The sequence below is a fragment of the Mustela putorius genome, unplaced genomic scaffold, assembly GCF_011764305.1.
Source record: "Mustela putorius furo isolate JIRA1106 unplaced genomic scaffold, ASM1176430v1.1 tig00000731_pilon_pilon_pilon, whole genome shotgun sequence".
In the NCBI taxonomy this organism is placed as follows: domain Eukaryota; kingdom Metazoa; phylum Chordata; class Mammalia; order Carnivora; family Mustelidae; genus Mustela; species Mustela putorius.
In genome coordinates this window covers 2,384,322-2,408,280 of record NW_025421461.1, presented here as the reverse complement: position 1 = coordinate 2,408,280, position 23,959 = coordinate 2,384,322, and the positions used below count along the sequence as shown (strand labels likewise).

Sequence of the window (23,959 nt, the reverse complement as noted above, 5' to 3'; positions counted from 1 at the left end):
TTAGTCTATTAAAGGTTTGTCAATTTTGATCTTTTCAAAGAGCCAGCTTTTGTTTTGCTGACTTTTCCCTATAATTTTTTATTTTCTGTTTTGCCGATCTCTCCTCTAATCTTTATTATTTCTATCCTTCTGCTTGCTTTGGGTTTAGTTTGTCCTTTTTCTGGTACCTGAAGTTGTAAAGTGAGATTGTTGATTTGAGATCTTTCCCCCTTCCTCCTTCTTTCCCTCCCTCCCTTCCTTTCCATGTAAGAGTTGATAGCTATAAATTTCTCCATTAACACTGATTTTACTGTATCCCTAACATTTGGTATGTTATGTTTTCATTTCTATTCAGCTTTAAGTATTTTCTAACTCCCCTTGTGATTTCTTCTTTGATTAATTGGCTGTTTAAGAATGTGTTGGCTTAATATCCACAAGTGGAGAATGGAAATATCTAATTATTACTGTAAAACCATTTCTTTTAATTGTGTACATTTTTGCTTCATTTATTTTGATAGTCTGTTATTAGGCATGTAAATATTTATCATTATTATGTCTTCGTGCTGTACTGAACCTGGAACAAATATATACTGTCCTTCATTGTCTTTTGTAGTATTTTTGTCTTAGTCCATTTTGTCCTATATTACTTATGCTACACGTTTTCTTTTTGGTTGCTATTTGCATGGAATATCTTTTTCTGTCCTTTCACTTTCAATCTGTTTGTGTCTTTGGATCTAAAGTGAGTCTTTTGCAGACAGCATACAGTTGTATTGTGTTCTTTTTATCCATTCTGTCAATTCCTCTTTTTGTCTGCCAATCCTTTTTACTTGATTATTTAATTCATTTACATTTAAAGTAGTTAATGTTAAGGACTTCTGTCATTTTGCTATTGATTTTCTGTATGCCTTATACCTTTTCTGTTGCCTCATTTCCTTCTTTGGTGCCTAATTTATTTTTTGTACTAAAACACTGAAATTCATTTCCAATTTCATTTGATATATATTCTATGACTATTTTCTTCATGGTTACCATTGGGATTGTATTTAATAACCTAAGGTTATGACACACTAATTTCAATTTATACCAGGTTAACTTCAATAATATACAAAAATTCTGCTTGACAACTTTATTTATGCCCCTTTTCAGTTGTTATTAGAAAACTAAATCTTTGTTTTGTTCCACAAAACAAACTTTTAAATGGATTAGCCTCTTATGTTGAAAACATAAAGCAAGGTTACACACTGATGTTATAATGCTAGCTTTTAGACTAATAATTTTTAAATATATTTCTTATATTATGTAGAAAGGAGTTAGAAGCCATTGCTACAATAATAGTAACTTTTATATTACTTATGTATTTGCCTTTATTGAGATCTTTAGTTTTTTGTGCAGCTCCGGTTGCTATCCAGTGTTCCTTCATTTCACCGTGGAGGAGCCTCTGATTATTTCTCGCAGAGCAGGTCTAGTGGTAATAAAGTCTGTCTGTGTTTGTTTACCCAGGATTGTTTCTGTTTCTCCCTCACTTTTGAGGGACAGTTTTGTCAGATGTAAGATTCTTGTTGACATTTTTTTGTTTTAGCCCTTTTTGTTTCAGCTCATCGCTTTCTGAATTCCAAAGTTTCCATAAGAAATCTGATAATCTTGGGGCAGCCAGGTGGTTCAGTTGGTTGAACATCTGCCTTTGGTTCAGGTCATGATACCAGGGTCCTGGGATCGAGCCCCATGTCAGGGGAGCTTGTCGGGGAGCCTTTTCCCTCTCTTTGCCTGCTGCTCTGCCTGCTTGTGCTCTCCCTCTCTTTCTCTCAAATAAATAAATTAGTTAGTTAAATATTTATTTTTTTAAGATTGTATTTATTTGACAGACAGAGCCCACAAGTAATCAGAGAGGCAGGCAGGGAGAGAGGAGGAAGCAGCCTCCCCAATGAGCAGAGAGCCCGATGCAGGGCTCGATCCCAAGACCCTGAGACCATGACCCGAGCCGAAGGCGGAGGCTTTAACCCACTGAGCCACCCAGGCGCCCCTAAATACTTTTTAAAAAATCCGATAACTTACTGAGAATCCCTTGTATGTGACTCATTTCTTCTCTCTTGCTGCTTTCAAGATTCTCTGTCTGATTTCTTAAAGTTGGATTATAATGTAATGTATTTTGGTGTCCCTGAGTTCATCTCATTTGGAATTCATATTCATGTCTTTCATAAAATGTTGATGTTTTTAGCCACTGTTTATTCAAATATTCTCTCTACCCCTTTTCCTCTCTTCTCCTTCAGGAGGAGGTCTCCCACAATGTGTATGTTGACCCACTTAATGCAGTCACAGAAGTCCATTAGGCTCTGTTTCTTTTTCTTCAATCTTCCTTCTGTTCCTTGGATTTAGTTCCATTTTATCTTTAAGTTCACGCAATCCTCTGCCTACTCAAATGGGCCTTTGAATCCCTCTAGTGAATTTGTCATTTTAGTTGTACTTTCGGAATTTGGGGGGGTTTCTTTTTAGGTTTTCTGTTTATTGATCTCTCTGCTTTGCTCGTACATTATTTTCTTGTTCCCCACATCTGTTTTTTTGTTTTGTTTTGGGTTTTCTGGTTTGTTTAGTTTTTTGAGCACCTTTAAGACAGTCACTTTAAAGTCTGTCTAGGGGGTGCCTGGGTGGCTCAGTGGGTTAAAGCCTCTGCCTTCGGCTCAGGTCATGATCCCAGCGTCCTGGGATCGAGCCCCACAGGGGACTCTCTGCCCAGCAGGGAGTCAGCTTCCATTGCTCTCTCTCTGCCTGCCTCTCTGCCTACTTGTGATGTCTGTCAAATAAATAAAATCTTAACAAAAAAAAAATCTGTCTAGTAGATCTACCATCAGGTCTTTTTCCAAAACCATTTCTATTGATTTTTCCCCTTTGAATTGTGGTAATCCTGGAACTCAGGTGCTCTCCCTTTCCCAGTATTTATTATAGTCGTTGTAGTAGTGGTAGTAGTGTAGTAATAGTGGCAGCAGCAGCAGTAGCAGTAGTAGTAGTAGTTATTGTAGACTGTCTCTGTGCCAAGGCTCAACCTGAGGGATAAGTTCTGGGCCTGCACATCTGGGTAAGTTTCTAATTTTCCCTGTATATGCAGTTGCTTCTGAATGTCCTAGTCTTTAAAGTCTGGCTCCCAAAAGGGGGAAAATGAGAAAATTGGGGGTGCGGGTAGGGAGTAAGGAGACCAGCCTTTAAATCTCCCAGAATTCTCATCAGTTGGAGGGGTAGGGCTTGCAACAAGGGAAGGAAGTTCAATCCCAGTGGCTGCCAGGCTCTTTTTATCTCTGTGATCGGAAACAGCCATCAGCTGTCAGAGCACAGATCTCCACTATTTGGAGGACAGGGTCCTTTTTGCCCACCCTAGCACTCACAAGCTGGGTAGGTGGCTCAGGAATATGGGTACAGCTGCCTGCCCTGAGTCTGGGAGTCTGTGTGTGTGTGGGGGGGGTGGTGTGTGTGCAGGTATCAGCAGCTGTACTAAGAGCTCAATTTGGCTAAAATTAACAATTTACTGTTCAAGACTCCCCGTGGAGGTTGCAAACTTTTGATAGACATCGGAGTTCCAAAATCATCAAATCTTATCCCAGAAATTGTCTAGGAGACAGATTCCTGGTGCTTCCCACTCTATTGTCTTCCCCAAATCCTGTTTGGTTCATTTTTATTATTTTTATTGATATTCTCTATTTGGTGAGCCATCTTTCTCCTGATTACCTTTAAAGGTTCTTTGGGCATATTTAAAAATCATTGATTTAAAATCATCAGTAAATCTAATATCTGCCCTTCCTCAAAGATGGTTTCTATCAAGTTCTTTTCCTATGTGTGGGCCCAGCCCTGTTTGTTTACATGCCTCAGAATTTTTGTTGTTAAAATCTGGGCATTTTTAATATTATAATGTGGGAAGTCTGGAAATCAGACTCTCTTCCTTCCCCAGGGTTTATTGCTGCTTGTAGCTGTCTGGTAGCTTTTCTGGACTAAGTTTTGTAAAGCCTGTATTCTTTGCTGTGTATGGTAACTGACGATCTCTGTTCAGTCAACTGAATGGGGTCATCCCAGGCTTCCTTAAGCCTGAAAACAAAAGAAAAAAGAAAAGGGGGGGAAAAAAAGAGGAAGGATGAAAGGGAGGGAAGGAGGGAGGGAAAATAACCCAGACTGCAGAGGGACTGCATATCTCATGACATGCCTTCAGCATTCACCTGGGTAGACCACAGCTCTACTTCAGCCCTCACTTCCTGCTTGCACAGAGCCTGCTGCAGAGCTGCCAGAGGTGAGAGCTTACGGCTTTCTGGAGTCTTGTGAGCATGTCCTCAACTCCGTGCAATCCCACACCCTTCATATCCCCAGGAATGTGTGCGAGCTTTTCAAAACCCTTTCCCCCTGACGTATCTCATTCCCTAGCCTTTCTCCCAAGCCTTTTTTTTTTTTTTAAGATTTTATTTATTCATTTGACAGACAGAGATCACAAGTAGGCAGAGAGGCAGGCAGAGAGAAAGGAAGGGAAGTAGGCTCCCTGCTGAGCAGAGAGCCCGATGCGGGGCTCGATCCCAGGACCCTGAGATCATGACCTGCACCGAAGGCAGAGGATTTAACCCACTGAGCCACCCAGGCACCCCTCTCCCAAGCTTTTAGTGGTTTCATTGTTTGCCCCAAGAAGAGTGGCTAATACATTTGCCTTTACATTTTTTCAACCATTGTCCCTCTACTCTTTGGAGTTTGGAATCGGGTAAAATTAAGACAAGTCCTTTGAGTCAGTCCTTCAAGCAGCCAATAGACAGGTCCAAACAAGTAACTAATTCTGAGAACAGTATTCTACTCCCACTGGTACAAGGAACATCTGCCAGGAATGCAGGTTTTTATCTTCCAGGCTGCCAGGAAACACTAAACGAGTGGGGCCAGGGCAAGTTAAAGTGCCACAAAGCAATCTTGTCAAGATTCAGATATTTTTATTATTATTGTTTTGCCTTTTTTTTCTCCCCTTAACTGACCATTTACTTGGTTGCTGTAAACTATGGATAACTTTCTAGAGTCCCAATACAGTTGATTATGTTTTTGCCCATTGATTCTCTCCTTTTATGAAGGAAGAGACTTTTGGAGTTCCCCATTCCACCATCCTCGTAGACGTCTGCCAGCTTATTCATTTGGAAGTAAAAGGAAAACATGGTTAATTTCAAGAGTCTCAGAAAGCAAAGAAAACCATGCTCGCAACGTAGAAAGGAGAGAGCTTATTTTAAGGTCACACAGTTCTAAGCAAGAGTTAATGTCCGACGTTAACAGTGTAGACTTCTACCTTGATCAGATCTGAGCATTACTTTAGGGAATTAACAAAATATGTTTCTTTCATGAACCTGCAGGAGCCCAACCACCAAAGGCTGTGTGGCTGAGATCGCACAGCAGGAGGGGTCTGGACACTGCTGGGTGTGATGAACACAGAGAGGTGAGCAGGGGACCGTCTGGTACCGGGGGCAGCTGCCGGAAGCAGATCCTCAGCACTCCTGCACGCGCGGGGCCCCAGACCTGCTCTAGAGCAAGTCGTCAAGAAACCCAGATATGGCAAAAAGTAAGTGACCGATCTTAATTTTGTGCTAAGTCACTTGCGATTTTATTCCAGATTCTAACACAGGCAGAAACCACAGGCTCAAGTGTGTTTGGAAGAAAAAAAATAGTCCTGGGGCTCCTGGCTGGCTCTTGATCTTGGGGTCGTGAGTTCAAGACCCACACTGGGGGTGACGTTTATTTGAAAACAAAACGAAAAATCTTTGCCTCCGTGAATTTGATGGGAGTGCCATTGCAGGACCTCCGTGGGAGAACGTGCCAGCCTAATTCCCCAGACCCCAGCGTTCCCGAGCCTGGTACAAGTGTCACAGTCAGGTTCTGAGTTCTGCACTCTGAACCGCAGCACAGGCAGTTCTTGCTGCTGGACATGAACAAAGGTGTTATCACTTGCCCTCCGCGACCATCCCCAGCATCTTGTCTTCTAAGGCATGCAGAGGTAGCACTGTGCTCAGCGCATGGCTGTGCTACCGAACAGGGAGCCAAACAAAGCCATGCCAAGACGCAGGCGGCAGCGCACACCAACCCGCTGACCTGCCCCCCGGGGCTCGCAGCCTGCGCCTCCAACTCCTCTCCTGCCACAGCCAAGTGATCACGCGTCAGACACGTGCAGGTCCTGGACAAACAGAACGGGAGACATTACACCCCTGGGAAGCTACCGTGCCACTGTGACAAGCCACAGAAGACAAAACGCCACAAGCGGACCCGACACTTGGACACTCACAGCACGTGTACCGTGTATTCAGTGTTCATTTTATTTTAGTTATAAAACAACGGCCCGGACACAAAGTTTTAAAAAAACCACACACAATGTAAGTTTCGTATTACTTCTTTTGTTGCGGAAAATAAATAACGGTCAGGTAATAGTCGTTTGCCTATGCATATCTATAAAAGCGTTTCTAAAAATGTCACTTGCTGGGATTCGACGGGATCATCTTTTTGGCTTCTCAGTGGCAGCTATGACACAGTATACAGATCATTTGATTTCATGACTTTTTTAAGCACTTAGGCTCCAGCAACTTTGGGAAAAGCTGTCTGTGGGCTTAAAAATCTTACTCCAGCTTATTGTTGAAATAGTTCGGCTATAAACAACCAGGTTGTTAATTCATTTAGGAGGAGAATATAGTTTTTCTTTTATAAAAATTGCCCAAAAAACTCACAAATACCTAAACCGACATAAAAAGTTGGTCTATCTTTGTAGGAATCAACAAAAAGGAAGGAACAAAGCACAGACGGCCCCTGGGTAGTACACTGCATCAGGCATGACCTCTCACAGTACTGTCTGTTTCCAGTTTGGCCCTCCGGAGTTTTAAGAAAGGAAAGCTGTTCAGTCATCTAAACCTATGTTTCTGAAAAGGTAGGACATGGACTCCCCATTGTGAATCCGACGGATGGCTTCTGAGAGGATCATGCTGATGTCCACGGTTTTAATTTTGGGGCATTGGAGCTTCTGGATTTCATGTGGAATTGTATTGGTGACCACCACCTGCAAATCAAGAGGACAAAGATCCAAGAACATCAGAGAACCAGGCAGCTTCCTGGCCGGATCTAAAAATCCCATATATTCTCAAATCTCTGTGGTTCTGCTCGACAGGACAGAACTGCTTGCCTCTCTGCCTACTTGTAATCTCTGTCTGTCAAATTAATAAATAAATAAATCTTTAAAAAAAATCTATAGAGACAGAAAGTAGATTAGTGGGTGTGTAAGGCTGAGTGGACTGGAAAGAAATGGGGAGGGAGTGGACTGCTAATGAGAATCGGGGCTTTTTTCTGGGGGATGAGAATGGGGGCTGCACAATTCTGCGAGTACACTAAAAACCAGTGAATCTTATACTTTCAAAGGGTGAACTGTACGGTATGTGAATTATATCTCAATAAAATGGTTTCTCTTAAAATTAAAACCTGATAAAAATCAAAGAAAGACAAGCACTTTCCAGCAGCTACAAATGGAAAACAAATAAATAAAAATACTCAGCCGTCTTTAACAAAACAGGGGATGGGAATGATTGTTTAATTTTATTTATAATCTATACTCCCTACTTCCAAAATAAGCCTCACGACTGCTTATGATAAGGACGCGCACACACAAGACGGGTGACACAGAGAAGGACAGTCAGGATTGTTCCAAACCAGCACGAGGGACATGAAAGCCTAGACTCATCCGATCCTTGTAACTCTTGTTTTTGTATCTGATATTCCTGGCAACTGAGGCAACAACGGACACGTGAAGGGTCACGTAAATTATCAGGGCCCGTAAAAGAGAACAGTTCCCAAATTCCACAACAACAGAGCAGAACCACTACCCGCCAGTATCAAACACGGGCCTTTTGGCACCCCTCCCAGAGAATTGGCAGGAGGGGCGACCCCAGGGTAGGGCTGCTGCGCCTGAGCTCCGTGCCCCGTGCTCCCCTGTAAGGGCCGGTTTTTCACACGTCAACCCCCCCTCACTGGGGCATGGATCTTCCACGCCTATTCTAACCACGTATTAGAAGTACCAGCTTGAGGGAAGTCTGGGTGGCTCAGTCGGTTAAGTGTCTGCCTTCGGCTCATGTCATGATCCCAGGGTCCTGGGATTGAGACCCGTATTGGGCTCTCTGCTCAGCGCGGAGCCTGCTTCTCCCTCTCCCTCTACCCCTCCCTCTGCTTGTGTGCGCTCTCTCTCCGTCAAATAAATAAATAAATAAATAAAATAGTGCCGGTTTTATTGAGATATAATTCACGGATCACCCAGTCAGCCATTTAAAGCGTATGCTTCAACAGTGTTCAGGACACTCGGAGCTGGGTTTTGCACATCCCCCAAAAAGAGACCCTGCACCCCTTTGCTGTCACTCCTCATCTCACCCCTTCCCAAAGACCTGGCAACCACTAGCCTACTGCTTTATGGATGTCTATTCTGCACATTTCATTTAAGTTATTTGCTAAAACAAACCACAAACCCCACTTCCAATCCTGGTTCATCAGCCCCAAGCACTACGGGTTCGTACTCCAGAATAGGAGGACGGCAGCCTCCCCGCCTCTCCCTGCTTCCACCTCCTGCCTGGGGGCTCTGCTGTTGCCCCGCCCGGCTTACCCTGTAAGCTTACAGGAAAAACCTGAGCTTCCTAACCAGAGTAAACACAGAAACCCCGCTGATTTATTTTTTACTTTTACTTTTTAAAGATTTTATTTATTTGAGAGAGACAGATAGAGAGCAGGGAGGAAAGGGAGATACAGATTCCCCACCAAGCAGGGAGCCTGACTCGGGGCTCGATCCTGGGTCCCAGATCATGACCTGAGCAGAAGGCAGGCGCTTTAACCAATGGAGCCACCCAGGTGCCCCAGAAGCCTGGTGTAGCCACTAGTCACTGGCCTGACTCCTTTCCTGGGTATTGGTATAAGGCCCCTCTCAAGACACAAGGACGCCCACCCACAAAGGCAGCCTCCCCCTCAAGACTCCGGTGGCCAGACTCCGGTGCACTTGCGTCCATTTCTGCGGCTTTTATGTCTCCTCTCCAAAGTCCACTCTGCTCCCACAGGCACCCCACATTCCTGTGGCTTGCTCGCTCAAATATGCCCGCACATAGCGCCCGTGGGAACCATGTGGACAGCCCATGAGAGCTGCTACCTCGGGCCTGAAGACCTCTCCGTGTACTCAGTATGGGAGTTCTGTATCTGGTTTGTGGCCCTGAACGTCCTTCACGTGTTCTTGGCCCCTAGGATTATCTGTCCCGCTGAGTAAGGAAGCTGGGTGATCCTGGCCACACCAGCCTGGCCTCCGTCTGTGAGAAGGCACCTTGAGCCCATTAACACAGGGCCAGGCTCAAGATCGACCGCTGAAGAGAAGAGTGTGGGACTTGGAAAAGTAAAAGGAGTCTGAGCCATGTACGATTCAATACTCAGGAATTTACAGGACAGAACACCACCATTTCTTAAAAGAGATTAAAAATGTGATTTCTGGGCGCCTGGGTGGCTCAGCGGGTTAAGCCGCTACCTTCGGCTCAGGTCATGATCTCAGGGTCCTGGGATCGAGTCCCGCATCGGGTTCTCTGCTCAGCAGGGAGCCTGCTTCCCTCTCTCTCTCTGCCTGCCTCTCCATCTACTTGTAATTTCTCTCTGTCAAATAAATAAATAAAATCTTTAAAAAAAAAAAAATGTGATTTCTGCGGTCGAAGTGGACAAGCAGATAAGCCGGCTGACCTGGCGGTGGGGGGCAGACAAAGCAGGGGGAGTAAACCGGGATGGTCTTGTTCCAGCCTCAAGGGAGCCACAGGCAGCTTGGGAAAACTACACTGTGTGCCTTCTTCCCAGTTTCATACCACAGGCATCTGTCTGTCCCAGCGAGAGAGCCGGGCTTTGCCATCATAAAGGCTAAGCCTACTAGCTGTGTGACCTTAAGAAGTCCCTTAACCTTTCTGAGGCAGGGCTTCCTGTCTTTCTAAAAGGGGTGCGGACGGAGAACCTGCAGGCCTGTGATGGAGTCTGAGGGTCAGGGAGGGGGTAGTGTGCATGGTACCGTGTGTCACGCGCCCCATTTACGAGAGTTAGTAAAACTATTACCATGGGCAAAAGACAGGCTTCCGGGCCTTGAAATGCAAACATAACCCACATTGTGAATCCATTCTTAACCACAAAATAACGCCTTCCTGCCACTTGCTCTAACTGGGACCGGGAGGCACACAGGTGCCAGGGCAGCTGTGCCCAGAGCCGTAGCCGTTACCTCGTCGATGGCAGACTCTTCGATCAGCCGGGGAGCATCTGATGACAACAAGCCATGAGTCGCCATCACAAAGATCTTATATGCGCCCCTTTCCTTCAGGGTCTCTGCCGCGGCGAGGAAGCTGTCCACATCATCGATGATGTCATCCTGTCAAGTTATGGAGGGAACAGAAGGTGCATAAACATGGGGGCAAAGGCGGGTTCACAAAATCCAGAAAAACAAAGGGTGTCATTCCCCTCCAGCAGACCTGCGGCCCCATCTAACATGGGGGTACAGGGACACAGCAGGTCACTGTGCTCCCGACACATTCCCTGCAGGCCTCTTGGCCACATTGAGGGCTGCCTGGGGCTGCCATCTCCACATTATCCCTTGTGGGTCTGGAACTGTTTCCTCAGTGGGCAAAGGCTCCAGAAATGTTCGCTGAAGGTCTTTTGTTTTGTTTTTAAAAGATTTTATTTATTTGACAGAGAAGAGAATGGCAGAGGGTGAGGGAGAAGGAGACTCCCCATGGGGCATGGAGTCCCATGCAAGACTGGATCCCAGGAATCCCGGGTCATGGCCTGAGCCGAAGGTAGACACTTAACTGACTGAGCCGCCCAAGCATCCCATGAAGGGTTTTTGTTTTTTGGGTTTTTTTTTTAAAGATTTTATTTATTTATTTGACAGAGAGAGATCTCAAGTAGGTAGAGAGGAAGGCAGAAAGAGAGGAGGAAGCAGGCTCCCTGCTGAGCAGAGAGCCCGATGTGGGGCTCAATCCCAGAACCCTGAGATCATGACCTGAGCCGAAGGCAGAGGCTTAACTCACTGAGCCACCCAGGTGCCCTGGGTTTTTGTTTTTTTAAAATGCATAACAAAACTGCCAGAGAGTGCTAGGCTCTAGCTAATCCTTTCCTCTTTTCCTCTTGGTTTTCCTTATTTTCCACATGTTCTCCTCTGGGCACATGGGAAATATGCTTACTTACCTACTGCTTTAAAATGGAAAAGACGATTAATGGTGTTTTAACAAAATACAGAGTCCGGTGGTTTCCCACCTAGGTGCCACGGGCTCCCAGTGTGACAGGGTAGAAAATATATGTATTGGTCTCCACCCCAGGCTCCTGGCAGAGAGTTCCTAAAACCCTTGTAAATTTCTAAGTGATGAGGAGAACACTAAGAACATCTTTTGTTCTACTATTTGTCTCTGACCCTGTCCCTGACATGGGGCTCCTAAAACCCCTGTAAATTCCTAAGTGATAATAGCGCCAGGGGCATCTTTTATTCTGATGAGGTAACTCCCGGTGGGATCCTGAATGAGGGCTTGTCACCAGAAAGACCATGCCATGAGGAGAAGTTTGGGATTTCCATCCTCCAACGCCCATTCTCCAGAGAGGGGAGGAGGCTGGAATCGGAGTTAATGATCTATCATGCCTATGTGATGAAACCTCCATAAAAACCCCAAAAGTACAGAGTTTGGAGAGTTTCCGGACTGGTGAACACATCCACGTACTGGGATGGTGACATACCCCAACTCCAAGGGGACAGAATATTCTGTCCTCTGGACAACCCCAGACCTCGCCCTATGTATCTCCTCATTGGTATCCCTTATGACATCCTTTAATAAACTAGTCCATACAAGTGTTCTGTGAGCTGCTGAATTCTGTGAGCCGCTCTAGCAAATTAATGCAGCCTGAAGGGGTCACAGGAACCTCTGCTTTGTAGCCAAATCATACAGAAGCTGCGCATAACCCAAGGCCGTACATGCAAATGGTATCGGAAGTAGGGTGGAAGTCTTGTGGGACTGACCCTTAACCCGCAGGGCTCTGACACTAGCTCTGGGTGGACAGTGTCAGTACTGAGTTAAATTGGGGCACCTGGTGGCTCAGTGGGCTAAGCATCTGCCTTCGGCTCAGGTCATGATTTTGGGGTCCTGGGATGGAGCCCCACATCGGGCTCCCACACACTCTTTCTCTGCACACACCCCCATGCTTGCTCTCTCAAATAAAAGCTTAAACAAACAAACAAAAAAGACCTCAGTTAACTTGTAGGACAACTTACTGGTAAGAAACTGGTATCACAGAGAAAAACCCCACACGTTTGTGTGAGCTGTAAAGGGGATATGCAGTACAGAGACACAGGAAGTGGAAAACACAGTCTTTCCTATCACACCCAGGCTACCAAAGTTATTTTAAGCCCACTAGGGTATCAAGCATAGGCTAGACTTGAATAAGTATTCACGCATATATTTTATATATATATTAAATATATTATATTAAATATGTATTACATAATATATATTATCTTATAATAATATATATTATTCCTTTCATGTGTATACCGGTATTACCAGGATCAAAGAAGAAAAATGTAGGTATTACTTTAAAAGTCTTACTGGCAAAAATGGTACAATCACTCGGAAACAGAGTTGGACGGGTTCTTATAAAACTGTGTTCGCAATCATTGCGCAAGCCACCACTCGCACCTTTGACCATTTAGCCCAGAAAAAGTAAAACTCTGTTCACACAAAAACCTATACACAAATGTGCACAGCAGTTTATTTCTAGTAGCAGAAAACCGGAAACAATTCAGATGTCCTGCAGTGGTTCAACCGACGTGCCTGGAAAACAGCGTGGCCTAAAAAGATGTGTTACTATATGTAACCACTTAACCACTTGGCTGGATCCCCAGGGAAGCATGCTAAGTGAAAAAAAAAAATCAATCTTAAAGGCTGACTGACTGTATTCTCCACTTGTATGACTTTCTCGAAGTCACCATTATAAAGGCAGAGGACAGGTCAGCCACCGCCACAAGTTAGGCATCAGGGGGGCAAGGAGGAACCCGGAGATGAAGGAGTAGCATGAAGGAACCTGGCAGTGATGGTGTCGCTCCGTATCTGACCGTGGTGGTGGTTATACAAAGCTCCATGTGTGATAAGCCTGCACACGTCTCCACGCACACATGTCATACCAGGGCTACTGGGAGCAGCTGCGTGGGTGGTGGCAACCTCCATTTCCAGACTGTGTTACTGCACCACAGTTAAGCAAGGAGGAGGAAGCCGGATCAAGGAACCCAAGACTTCCCTGTATGATTTGGGGGAGGGGAGGGCCTACTTCCTATGAATCAAAATTACTTCAAAATAAAAAGGGTTTTTTTTTTTTTTTTTTTTTTAATGCAGCAGAAAGGGGGCAAAGGCATTACTGAATTCACAGCATCTCATTATGACAGATTTTGTTGAATAAGGAATAAATTCAGGAGCAGCTATTATTCTAGAAGATGACATCAGAGACTATGAACTCAAAAGATTTTGTGGATTCAGAAATTCACAAGCATGGGACGCCTGGGTGGCTCAGTGGGTTGAGCCGCTGCCTTCGGCTCGGGTCATGATCTCAGGGTCCTGGGATCGGGTCCCACATCCGGCTCTCTGCTCGGCAGGGGGCCTGCTTCCCTTCCTCTCTCTCTGTGATCTCTTCCCTTCCTCTCTCCTACTGTGATCTCTCTCTCTGTCAAATAAATAAATAAAATCTTAAAAAAAAAAAAAAAGGAAATTCACAAGCAAAACCTCAAGCACTGGGGAGAGCGAGGGGCCTCCACCATGGAGTCTTGGTGAACTGGAGCGACCACTGTGGAAACAGGCTGGCACCAGTCAGGGAAGTTGGAAATGTGTGTGCCTTCTGACCCAACCGCCCCACTCCCAGGAACCCAAGAAAGTTGTACACGTATGGTCCAGAAAACAGGCATAAGACTGTGCAGAGCCAGTATTATCTGGAAAGAGAGAAACTGTACGTTCACTGCCTGGAGAGCTGAACAGGTAGGCCGTGTCACGGTTGTACCAGAAACAGAACACAATGTGCAACCACATGTTACTACATGGAGAAATCCCAAACCAGCACTGAAGGGAAGTCATAAAGTATACAAAGACTTCATTATACAAACAGCAAGAACATGAAAAACAGAACCACCTAGCGTTTAGGGATATGTACGCTCATGGCAGAATGTAACAGCAAGTAAGGGCATGCACGGTGACTTTCGGGTTGCTGACAACCTCTCGGGGGAGGAGAGGGAAGAAAGACGAGGGAAGAGCCAAGGTGGCCTCATGGGGACAGGACCACGTTCTGTTTCCAAGCGGAGCAATGGGGTACACACACGTGTTTGTATTATTGTTGTTTTAATGATATCGGCATTAAATGTACTCCTTTTGAGCACTGGTTTTGGGAAGGGCAAGAGAATGTGTGTTTTAAACAGTTACCAATTTTGCACCCTACCTTTATCGCAAAACAATTTCCTGTGGTATGACAAACAGCTGCAAACATTTAGTAAAACTAAGGAGTTAGTATAATTTCTTAATAAACTAGTGATAACAATTTTCAGCTTGGGGACCAAAGTAAACATTTAGCACAAGGTATCAAATTAAAGGAGACTTACCTGGCCACACGGCTATCCCCACACCATTAACAAGTAATTCAAAAGAATAACAATGGCAAATACAACAATGACTAATAAGAAGAGAGATCTACATACCACAATGATGGCGATCCTTCCTCCAACATCGCCAACAACTGTGATTGGGGGCTTTTCCTTAGGAATCAGCACTGGTCAGAATAAAACACACACACAAAAATCTCTATATTAAAGCCTTTAAAAAGTTAATGTCTCATGATAAAAAGGGCCAGAAACTAGAAATGGATGGAAACTTCCTCAACCTGAAGGGCAACTATGAAAAACTCACAGCTGACATCCTACTTAATGAAAGACTGAAAATTTCCTCCTAACATCTGGAACAAGCCAGGGATGCCTGCTCTCACCACTGCTACTCAACACGATACTGGATGCACTACTCAACACGATACTGGATGCACTAGCCACAGTAATTAGGCAAGAAAAAAAAATAAAAGGGATCCAGATCGGACAGAAAGAAGTAAAGCTATCTCTACTATGACATGATGACATGATCCTACCTATAAAAAAACACCAAAGAATCCACAAAGAACTACCAAAGCTAACCCACCAATTCACCAGAGCTACAAGGTAACACACAAAAATCAGTTGTTTCTACACATGAGCAATGAAGAAGAAATTAGGAAAACAACTCTACTTGTAAAAGCAGTGAAAAGAATAAAATCCCTAAAAATAAATTTAACCAAAGAGGTGAAAGACCTGTACACTGAAACTATAAAACACTGCTGAAAGAAATTAAAGAAAACATAAATAAATGGAAAGGCATCCCATGTTCATGGATCAAAGCATTAATACTGGTAAGATGGCAATGCTCCCCAAAGTGATCTACAGATTCAATGCAATCCTTACCAGAATCCCAATTGCTTTTCTGGCAGAAACGACCTGACCCCAAAATCCTAAAATACAGAAATAAAAGGGACCCCAAATGGCCAGAAAAATCTTTTAAAAAGAAAGAATAAAGATGCAGGACTCACACTTCCCTATTTCAGAATTTATTACAAGGCAATTAATCAAATGTGGTACCTGCATAAACATGGAGATAAGCACATCAATGAAACAGAACCAAGTGTCCACAAATAAACCCAAACATCTACAATCGATTCTTCCCCCAGCTTTCTTGATATGTCATTGACATATAACACTGTATACAACATAATGATTTGATACACGTACATATTGCAAAATGATTACCACAATAAGATGAGTTAACATACCCATCACTTCACATAATTACCATTTTGTGTGTGTGCAGTGAGGATGTTTAAGATCTACTCTCTTAGAGGGACCTGGGTGGCTCCATCAGTTAAGCATCTACCTTTGGTTCAGGTCATGATTCGGGGTCCTGGGATCAAGCCCCGCAACAGGCTCCCTGCTCAGCAGGGAGTCTGCTTCTCCCTCTGCATGCCTCTCTCCAGTTTGTGCTCTCACTCTCTCAAATAAATGAGTAAAAAAAAATTTTTTTTTTAATTTGACAGAGAGGTCACAAGTAGACAGAGAGGCAGGCAGAGTGAGAGGGGAGAAGCAGGCTCGCCGCTGAGCAGAGAGCCCGATGTGGGGCTCGATCCCAGGACCCTGGGATCATGACCTGAGCTGAAGGCGGAGGCTTTAATCCACTGAGCCACCCAGGCCCCCCAAATGAGTAAAATTTTAAAAAAAGAAAAAAATCTACTCTTAGTAACTTTCAGCGACTATGATGCACATTAGAGTCCCCAGAAGCTGTTCATTTTATAACTCCGTTTCATCCATCACCCCCAGGACCTCTCAACTACCATTCCATTGTCTGTTTCTGTGAGTTCGACCTTTCCTTTAGCTTCTACATGTCAGTGACACCATACAGTATCTGTCCTTCTCTGACTTATTTCACTTAGCACAACATCCTCAGAGTCCATCCATGTTGCCATAAATGGCAGGATTTCCTTCTGACAGCTGAATAATACTCCACTATATATATATATACACATTTTCTTTAACCATTCAACCACTGAGGGACACTTAGAATTGATTTTTGACAAGAGTGTCAAGGCCATTCGATGGGGAAAGGAAACAGTTTTTAACAAGTGGTGCTGGGAAAACCGGATATCCACATATAAAAGAATGAAGTTGTACTCTTACCTCACACCACATTGAAAAATTAACTCGAAATGGATTAAAGACCTAAAAATAAGAGCTAAAGCTATAAAACTCTTAAGTAGAAAACATGGGAGTAAATTCTCATGACCTTGGATTTGGCAAAGGATTCTTAGCTAAGACACCAAAAGACAAGCAATAGACTGAAAAACAGGTAAAAATGGATTTCATCAAAATTAAAAGCTTCCATGCACCAAAGGACACCATCAGGAAAGTGAAGACAAACTACACAATGAAAGAAAACATACATATCTGCGACTAAGAGTCGAGTGTCCAGAATATGTAAAGAACTCCTACAACTCAACTATAAAATGACAAACAACTCAATTAAAAAATAAGCAAAAAATCTGAACAGAAATTTCTCCCAAGAAGATACACAAATGGACAAGCACATGAAAAGATGAAACATCATGAGCCATTAGGGAAATGCAGGTCAAAACTGTAACAAAGTATCCTTCAACCCACCAAGCAGATGATCATCCACAAAATCAGAAAATATTGGGGCGCCTGGGTGGTTCAGTGGGTTAAGCCGCTGCCTTCGGCTCAGGTCATGATCTCAGGGTCCTGGGATCAACATCGGGCTCTCTGCTCAGCAGGGAGTCTGCTTCCTCCTCTCTCTCTGCCTGCCTCTCTGCCTGCTTGTGATCTCTCCTCTGTCAAATAAATAAATAAAATCTTTAAAAAAAAAAAAAAAGATCTCGGGTCCTGGGATCGAGCTCCACATCAGGCTCTCTGCTTGGCGGGGAGCCTGCTTCCCCCTTTCTCTCTGCCTGTCTCTCTGCCTACTTGTGATCTCTGTCAAATAGATAAATAAAATCTTTTTTTAAAAAAAATCAGCAAACAGTGTTGGTAAGGATGTGGAGAAATCAGAACCTTTAACCTTTGCTGGGAGGAATGTCAAATGGTAAAGCTGTGATAGAAAACAGATGGGTAGCTCCTCAAAAAGTTAACATAAAATTACCATATGATCCAGCAACTGTAATCCTAGGTATAGACTCTGGAAAAATGAAATCAGGTCGGGAAGAAATTTGCACTTGAACAAAAATGTAACAGCCTCACCGCCAAAGGTTGAAACAACTCCAGTGTCTATCAGCAGATGAAAGCACAACACACTGCGGCATATCCATACACAACGGAGTATTACTCAGCCATCAAAAGAAATTAAGTCCCAATACATACAAAGACATGAATGAACAACAAAGACAGTCTGGATGACTCCATTTATATGAAATGTCCGGAACAGGCAAAGTCCTAAGAACAGAAAGCAGATTAGTGGGGGCAAGGGGCGTGGGGCATGATCATTCAGTGTGTAAGGGTGTTCCCTGGGGTCATGAAATGTTTGAAACTTAAAAGATACGGGGGTTGCACAGGACTGCAAATGTACTAAATGCCAGTGAACTGTATACTTTAAAACAACTATTATGTGACTTTCACTTCAATTTTTATTTTTTATTTATTTTTAAAGATTTTATTTATTTATTTGTCAGGCAGGGAGAGAGAGCAGAAGCAGGGGGAGCAGCGGGCAGAGGGAAAAGCAGACTCTCCACAGAGCAAGGAGCCCAATGATGCAGGAATCAAATCCCAGGACCCGGAGATCATGACCTGAGCCGAAGGCAGATGCTTAACCAACTGACTACCCAGACATCCCTCACTTACAGTTCTGGAAGAAAAGTCAGTGTCACCAAAGGAAAAAAGAAGGAGCACTCCAGATCAGAGCTTCTCAACCTGGGCACCAGTCACATTTAGGGTCAGATCATTCTTTGTGGTGGGAGCTGTCCTGTGTGTTACAGGATATTTACAGCATCCTTGGTCCCCTCAATCATGACCACCAAAAATGTCAGCAGACATCTCCAACCAAGTGTGCTCAATGGGACAAAATCCACGGCAACCCCCCCCAACCCCAGTTGAGAACCAATGCTGTGGACTGAAGGAGGCTAAAGACATAGGACAATTAAATGTCATGTGATCCTAGGTGGCTGGGGGGGGGGGGAAGGGGGAGGGACAACAGAAATGTAAAACCAAACAAAGCAAGATAAATCCCCAAACTGAATTTTTTAGACTTTCCACACTTCCTTTCCCAGGCACCTGACCCCAGGACTGGAAAAAGAGTACAACAGTGTAGCCTTTAGGGAATCGGCCTGACAAAGAGCCGTATGAACAGTCTTACCTTTGAATTCATAAATCTCACGCATAAGCCCAGGTACAGAGCAAGAGTTTACCCACACACGTCCACTGAAATATTACACTGGGAAAGGACAGGTACAAACATCGGGGCACCTGGGTGGCTCAGCAGGCTAAGCATCTGACTCTTGCTTTGGCTGGGGTCATAATCTCAGGGTTGTAAGATCAAGCCCCGCATGGGGCTCCGCAATCAGCGTGGGGCCTGCTGGAGAGTCTCTCCCTCTCCCTCTGCTCCTCCTCACCGCTCACTCTCTCTAAAATAAATAAAATCTTAGGGGGGGAAATAAAAAAAGGCACACACCTGCGTGTGAAAACACACACCTGCTAGACCCTGACTGGGCTTAGGTTTCAGCCACATCCACAGATGGGATTTTCGACAGCCGTTAAAACTGCTGTTCATGCAAGTTTTCAATCACCTGGGAGAAGGTGTGTTATGGAATCTGTGCCTGTCGGCACCATGGCTCTGTAACCCAAGGAAGGAAACCATGGGAAGAGCCCCAGCAGAAGGTAAAAATGCTGTGTATCTGGATTTAGTGTTGATGAGCGTTTTCTTCCTTTACGTACTCTAATGTTTTGAATAATTTATATAATGTGTTCCTATTCTGGAAAAGTACTGTTTTCTTTTTTAGTTGGCATTTTCTTCCTGTAAGAAACCAGAAAATACAACTAATTTTTTAAATATAATGCTGAATATTAAAGTCTTTTGATGTCATCACAGTCTCAAAATATACGTGTGAAGCAGCAGAGGAATAATGCTTTCTACTGCCTCCATATGTCTATTTGCATACATCTACTTGCTACCAATTTAAAGAAGTCTAGAGGGCCAGGCCAGCGAATGTGCAAAAGAAGTTCAACAAATCCTGGTATATTCTCCCCCAAATCCTCTCACTGCTTGAGTCAAAATGTAAACATAGAAATGTTACAATCATGATGAAACAAGCTGAAACATAAAAGAAATGTCAGAAAGCCCTGGCCCCTTGTTTTTACATGGGAGACCCGTAGCTCCATCTCTCCAGCCCAGAAATGACTGGCTAAGACTGTACTTAAAACTAAAGCCCAGAAGTTAAAAGGAGCTGCTTCATCTTGCTGAAACGTTCTTGAACATAGCTGACGTTACTGCAAAGCTGAATGGGAATATGCTTCCCCTCTGCTCAGGGAATGGGCTCATCCCTGAAGAGCCCTGTAGGGCTGCCTGACACTGCCCCTCACTGAGCAGACGTGGCTCTGAAGGCAAGGCCAGCCATAGGCCTGGGTGCCCAGCAGCCTTGCAGTGAGGTGCACGTGCTAATGTGGGGTCTGATTAGCAAATCCCAAACCCTGGCTCCAGCCCCAGCTTTCTCTCCTCGTTTTTGGTTTTTTGGTTTTTGGTTTTGGATTTTTGGTTTTTTTAAAGATATTTACTTACTCATTTGAAACAGAGAGCACAAGCAGGGTGAGGGTCCGAGGGAGAAGCAGACTCCCCACTGATCCATCCCAGGACCCCTGGATCATGACCTGAGCTGAAGGCAGAAGCCTAATGACTGAGCCACCCAGGTGCCCCCCCCTCGCCTCTTTAAACTCCCAGCACAGTGGGAGAGCGCCAGCTCCCAAGATGAAATGGGAGAGCACAGGCCTTCCTGTCCAGTGAGCCCACTGCTAGACTCCCAGGGCAGTGATATATGCTAAGTCACAAATGGAAGCCATGGATGTCATGTTAAATTTTCTAGCAGCCACATTACAAAAGCACAAAGAAATAGGTGAAACTAATTTTAAGAATACATTTTATTTAATCCAATATGTCAATTAATCATTTCAACAGGGACTCAATAAAAAACTGATTAATAGGGACACCTGGGTGGCTCAGTTGGTTAAGCAGCTGCCTTCGGCTCAGGTCATGATCCCAGTGTCCTGGGATCGAGTCCCGCATCGGGCTCCTTGCTCGGCAGGGAGCCTGCTTCTCCCTCTGCCTCTGCCTGCCATTCTGTCTGCCTTGCTCGCTCTCTCCCCCTCTCTCTCTGATAAATAAATAAAATCTTAAAAAAAAAAAAAAAACTGATTAATAAAGATCTTTCACACTACGGTTTTCACACCCAGAGTGCGTGTCCTTCACATTCCCTGCACACCCGGTTCCCATTCACCCCGTTCCAGTGGACAGGGGGCCGCTGGGTTGGACAGGACAGCATAGCCCAGCCCAGCCCGAGGTCAAAGCCCTCCCATGGTGCATCTGTGTAACTCTATCAGCCTCCCAGATCCCTATCTCTTACCTCTCTTCCCTGCAATCTAACACCCAGCGCAGGCTTGGACTTCAGAAGACACTGAAGATACCCACAGCGCCAGCTCCAGGGAACTCCGCAGCCTTTTGTAATGCAAGTTAAAGACCTGGCATTGAAAACCCTCCCATCCCCTCCAGCAGATTCCTGCCATCTTACCCCCATCTTTTTCCCCAAGGACCTTCCCGCAGTCAGGGCGATGTCCTTCCTGGTCACACCGGGGCTGGACACACGCCCCAGCCCTTGCCCCCAGAGGCTGCCCTCTTGCCTCTGTAGGCGGTCCTGGCTCCCTGATCTAACCGACCTCTGGACGCTGGCTCTCTCCACCTCAGCCCACCGAGATCCCCAGGCGCGGTCCCAACCTCAGCTTCCTCCCGGCAGCCCCAGTACAGTTTTCCTTCTCTCAAGTGTTCTCTATTTGCAAATGAGCCACCTCCTGGGCAAAGCAAGAACGCAAAGGGCTGCAGAATATGCCACAGTAGCATGAAAATTATTCTCAGCTGAAGGCACAGGAGCTCCTGAAACCCCTTCCGGTTGAAAAGCAGAGCTCCCCAAAAAAACTCGAAAGAATTCAAATATCATAAATCCCCTCCCAGTCAAGCGGAGAAAGACAACTATCATATGATCTCCCTGATATGAGCAAGTGGAGATGCAACATAGGGGGTTAAGGGGGTAGGAGAAGAATCAATGAAACAAGATAGGCCTGGGAGGGAGACAAACCATAAGTGACTCTTAATCTCACAAAATAAACTGAGGGTTGCTGGGGGGAGGGGGGTTGGGAGAAGGGGGGTGGGGTTATGGACATTGGGGAGGGTATGTGCTATGGCGAGTGCTGTAAAGAGTGTAAACCTGGCGATTCACAGACCTGTACCCCTGGGGGAAAAATATATTATATGTTTATAAGAAATTTAAAAAAAAAATTAAAAAACAAAAATCCCCTCCCAAGAACAACCAGGGAAAACTAACTTACCGCCGAGACTAGAAGTCAGCACCACCCCCAGACAGACATGGTCACAAAACCATCCAACTCCCTTCTGTGCTAACGGCCCTCCATCTCTTCTAAAAGTCACCTGTTTGCCAGCTTCCCCTGGTAAGATCCCCCCAATCCTAAATCCTGTCTTTTCTTGCGTTCATCTATCTCTTGTGAGATTTGAGGCCCCTAAGTCTGAATCTAAAGAGGACAGAGGACAAGTTTTTCTTCCCCAACAGATGCAAAGGCAGAATTTTTTTAATTGAAAAAATGTTAGTAAAGCACGAAGGAAGTGTCTTAAAACAGAAACAAATTCACACATAACTGCCCCACCGTGTCACCATCTTGCCACCTTTCGTACTCCCTCTGGGGCCTCACACAAGCACAGGGATACACTCTTGTATTCTGCCAATTCCCATATATTCCATTTTTTCTCTTGTATCCAGCCAGGCTTAACTATTTCAGTGGGTTGCATATTTACTTGTGCTGATACAAGATAACTTACGAGGGCCTACCCTCTGCGAAGCCATTTAGACGTTTCCCATATTCTGCATTCAAAGTAACACTATTGGTGGGTAATATGCATAATTTTTTGCTTGTGTTAAACTCTCCTCAAGGATCTATTGCTGAGTGAATGCATGAAATTCCCTGAAATGGCAGAACTAAGCCTCTTCCTCGTTCTTGTTATCATCACACAAATTGCTTCTAGAAGGCTCCACGATCCACAAGGCTTCAGAAATGCACTTGTAATGATGGGGTATTAATCCGTTTTTGCCAACTTAAAAAAACGAGAGAAGGGGCCATTCACAGTGGGAAGACAATACGTTCAGGCAGCCTTGAAAGCAAAGAGGAAAGTAACAAAGAGGGGCCAGCACACTTACTGGGGATCTCCAGGCTAGGGTGGATGGCAGCCACGCTCCTGACCATGGGCGGGGAGTGTCGTCCATCCACCAGATCGGACTCGGCATCCTGCGCTTCTCCGTGAATCACTGCGATGCCCAGTCGCAGGCGCTCCGCAAAAGACTGCGCCCTGCAGGAAAGCACGAGACATGGTTCAGAGAGCACGCAGCCTCCGTTTTCTGACGTTCACGGGCAGAACATACGAGAACAGGCATCCAGTGCAGTTTCCAAGAGGATTCGTGAAAACAGAAAATGATCTTCAAGTCCTGGGATCGGGGACAAAACGTGGGTACCCCCAGTGATGAGCATGTCCCTCTGGCTGCAGGCACGGCAGTGGCTGGGTAGTGGCCGGCCCCGTGGGCGCTCAGTGGGCCAGATGCACCTGCGCTGGCTGACTGAGCTAAGCCGAATCTTCCCCCATTCTAACTGCTAATCCACCTCACCACCCACTGAATAGTGAGAACCAATCACAGGAGGCAAAGGGCATTAAATACTCCTCAAAGTCGGAAGCGTCAATTTTTAAGTTTTACTGAGCTATAAGTGAGACCCGATGAACTATATGTATTTAAACTGTACAGTCTCATCAGCTCTGATGTGCGCACACATCCATGTAAGCCATCAGCATGATGAAGACAATGAAAAGATCTACCGATGCCAGACACATCCTTGTGCCCCTTAGTAACTCCTTCCAGCACCACGCCACCAATAATCTGCCCTCTGGCACAGACTCTGACCCCTTCTAGAACCTTGTAAGTGGAATCGGAGTCTGTCGTCGTTTCTTGTCTAACTTCGCTCACTAAGGATAACATTTTGGAGATTCAACCACATTATATGGCACAGCAACAGGCTATCCCTTCACACTGTAACAGTCCGTGG

The 23,959-nt window shown here is 45.0% G+C and overlaps 1 protein-coding gene across 3 annotated transcripts in view; it reads right to left on the bottom strand.

Moving 5' to 3' along the window:
- Window positions 1-6,261: 6,261 nt before the first annotated feature.
- Window positions 6,262-23,959, bottom strand: part of PRPSAP2 (phosphoribosyl pyrophosphate synthetase associated protein 2) — a 49,087-nt gene continuing 31,389 nt past the window's right edge. For all 3 annotated transcript variants that reach the window (XM_004776547.3, XM_004776544.3, XM_004776540.3), the window contains 4 exons: window positions 23,065-23,213; window positions 14,720-14,790; window positions 10,226-10,372; window positions 6,262-7,015 (listed from right to left, as the gene is read on the bottom strand). In XM_004776547.3, coding sequence (XP_004776604.1) covers window positions 6,857-7,015; window positions 10,226-10,372; window positions 14,720-14,790; window positions 23,065-23,213 — 526 coding nt within the window. In that variant the 3' untranslated portion in view covers window positions 6,262-6,856. The remainder of the gene's footprint in view (window positions 7,016-10,225; window positions 10,373-14,719; window positions 14,791-23,064; window positions 23,214-23,959) is intronic.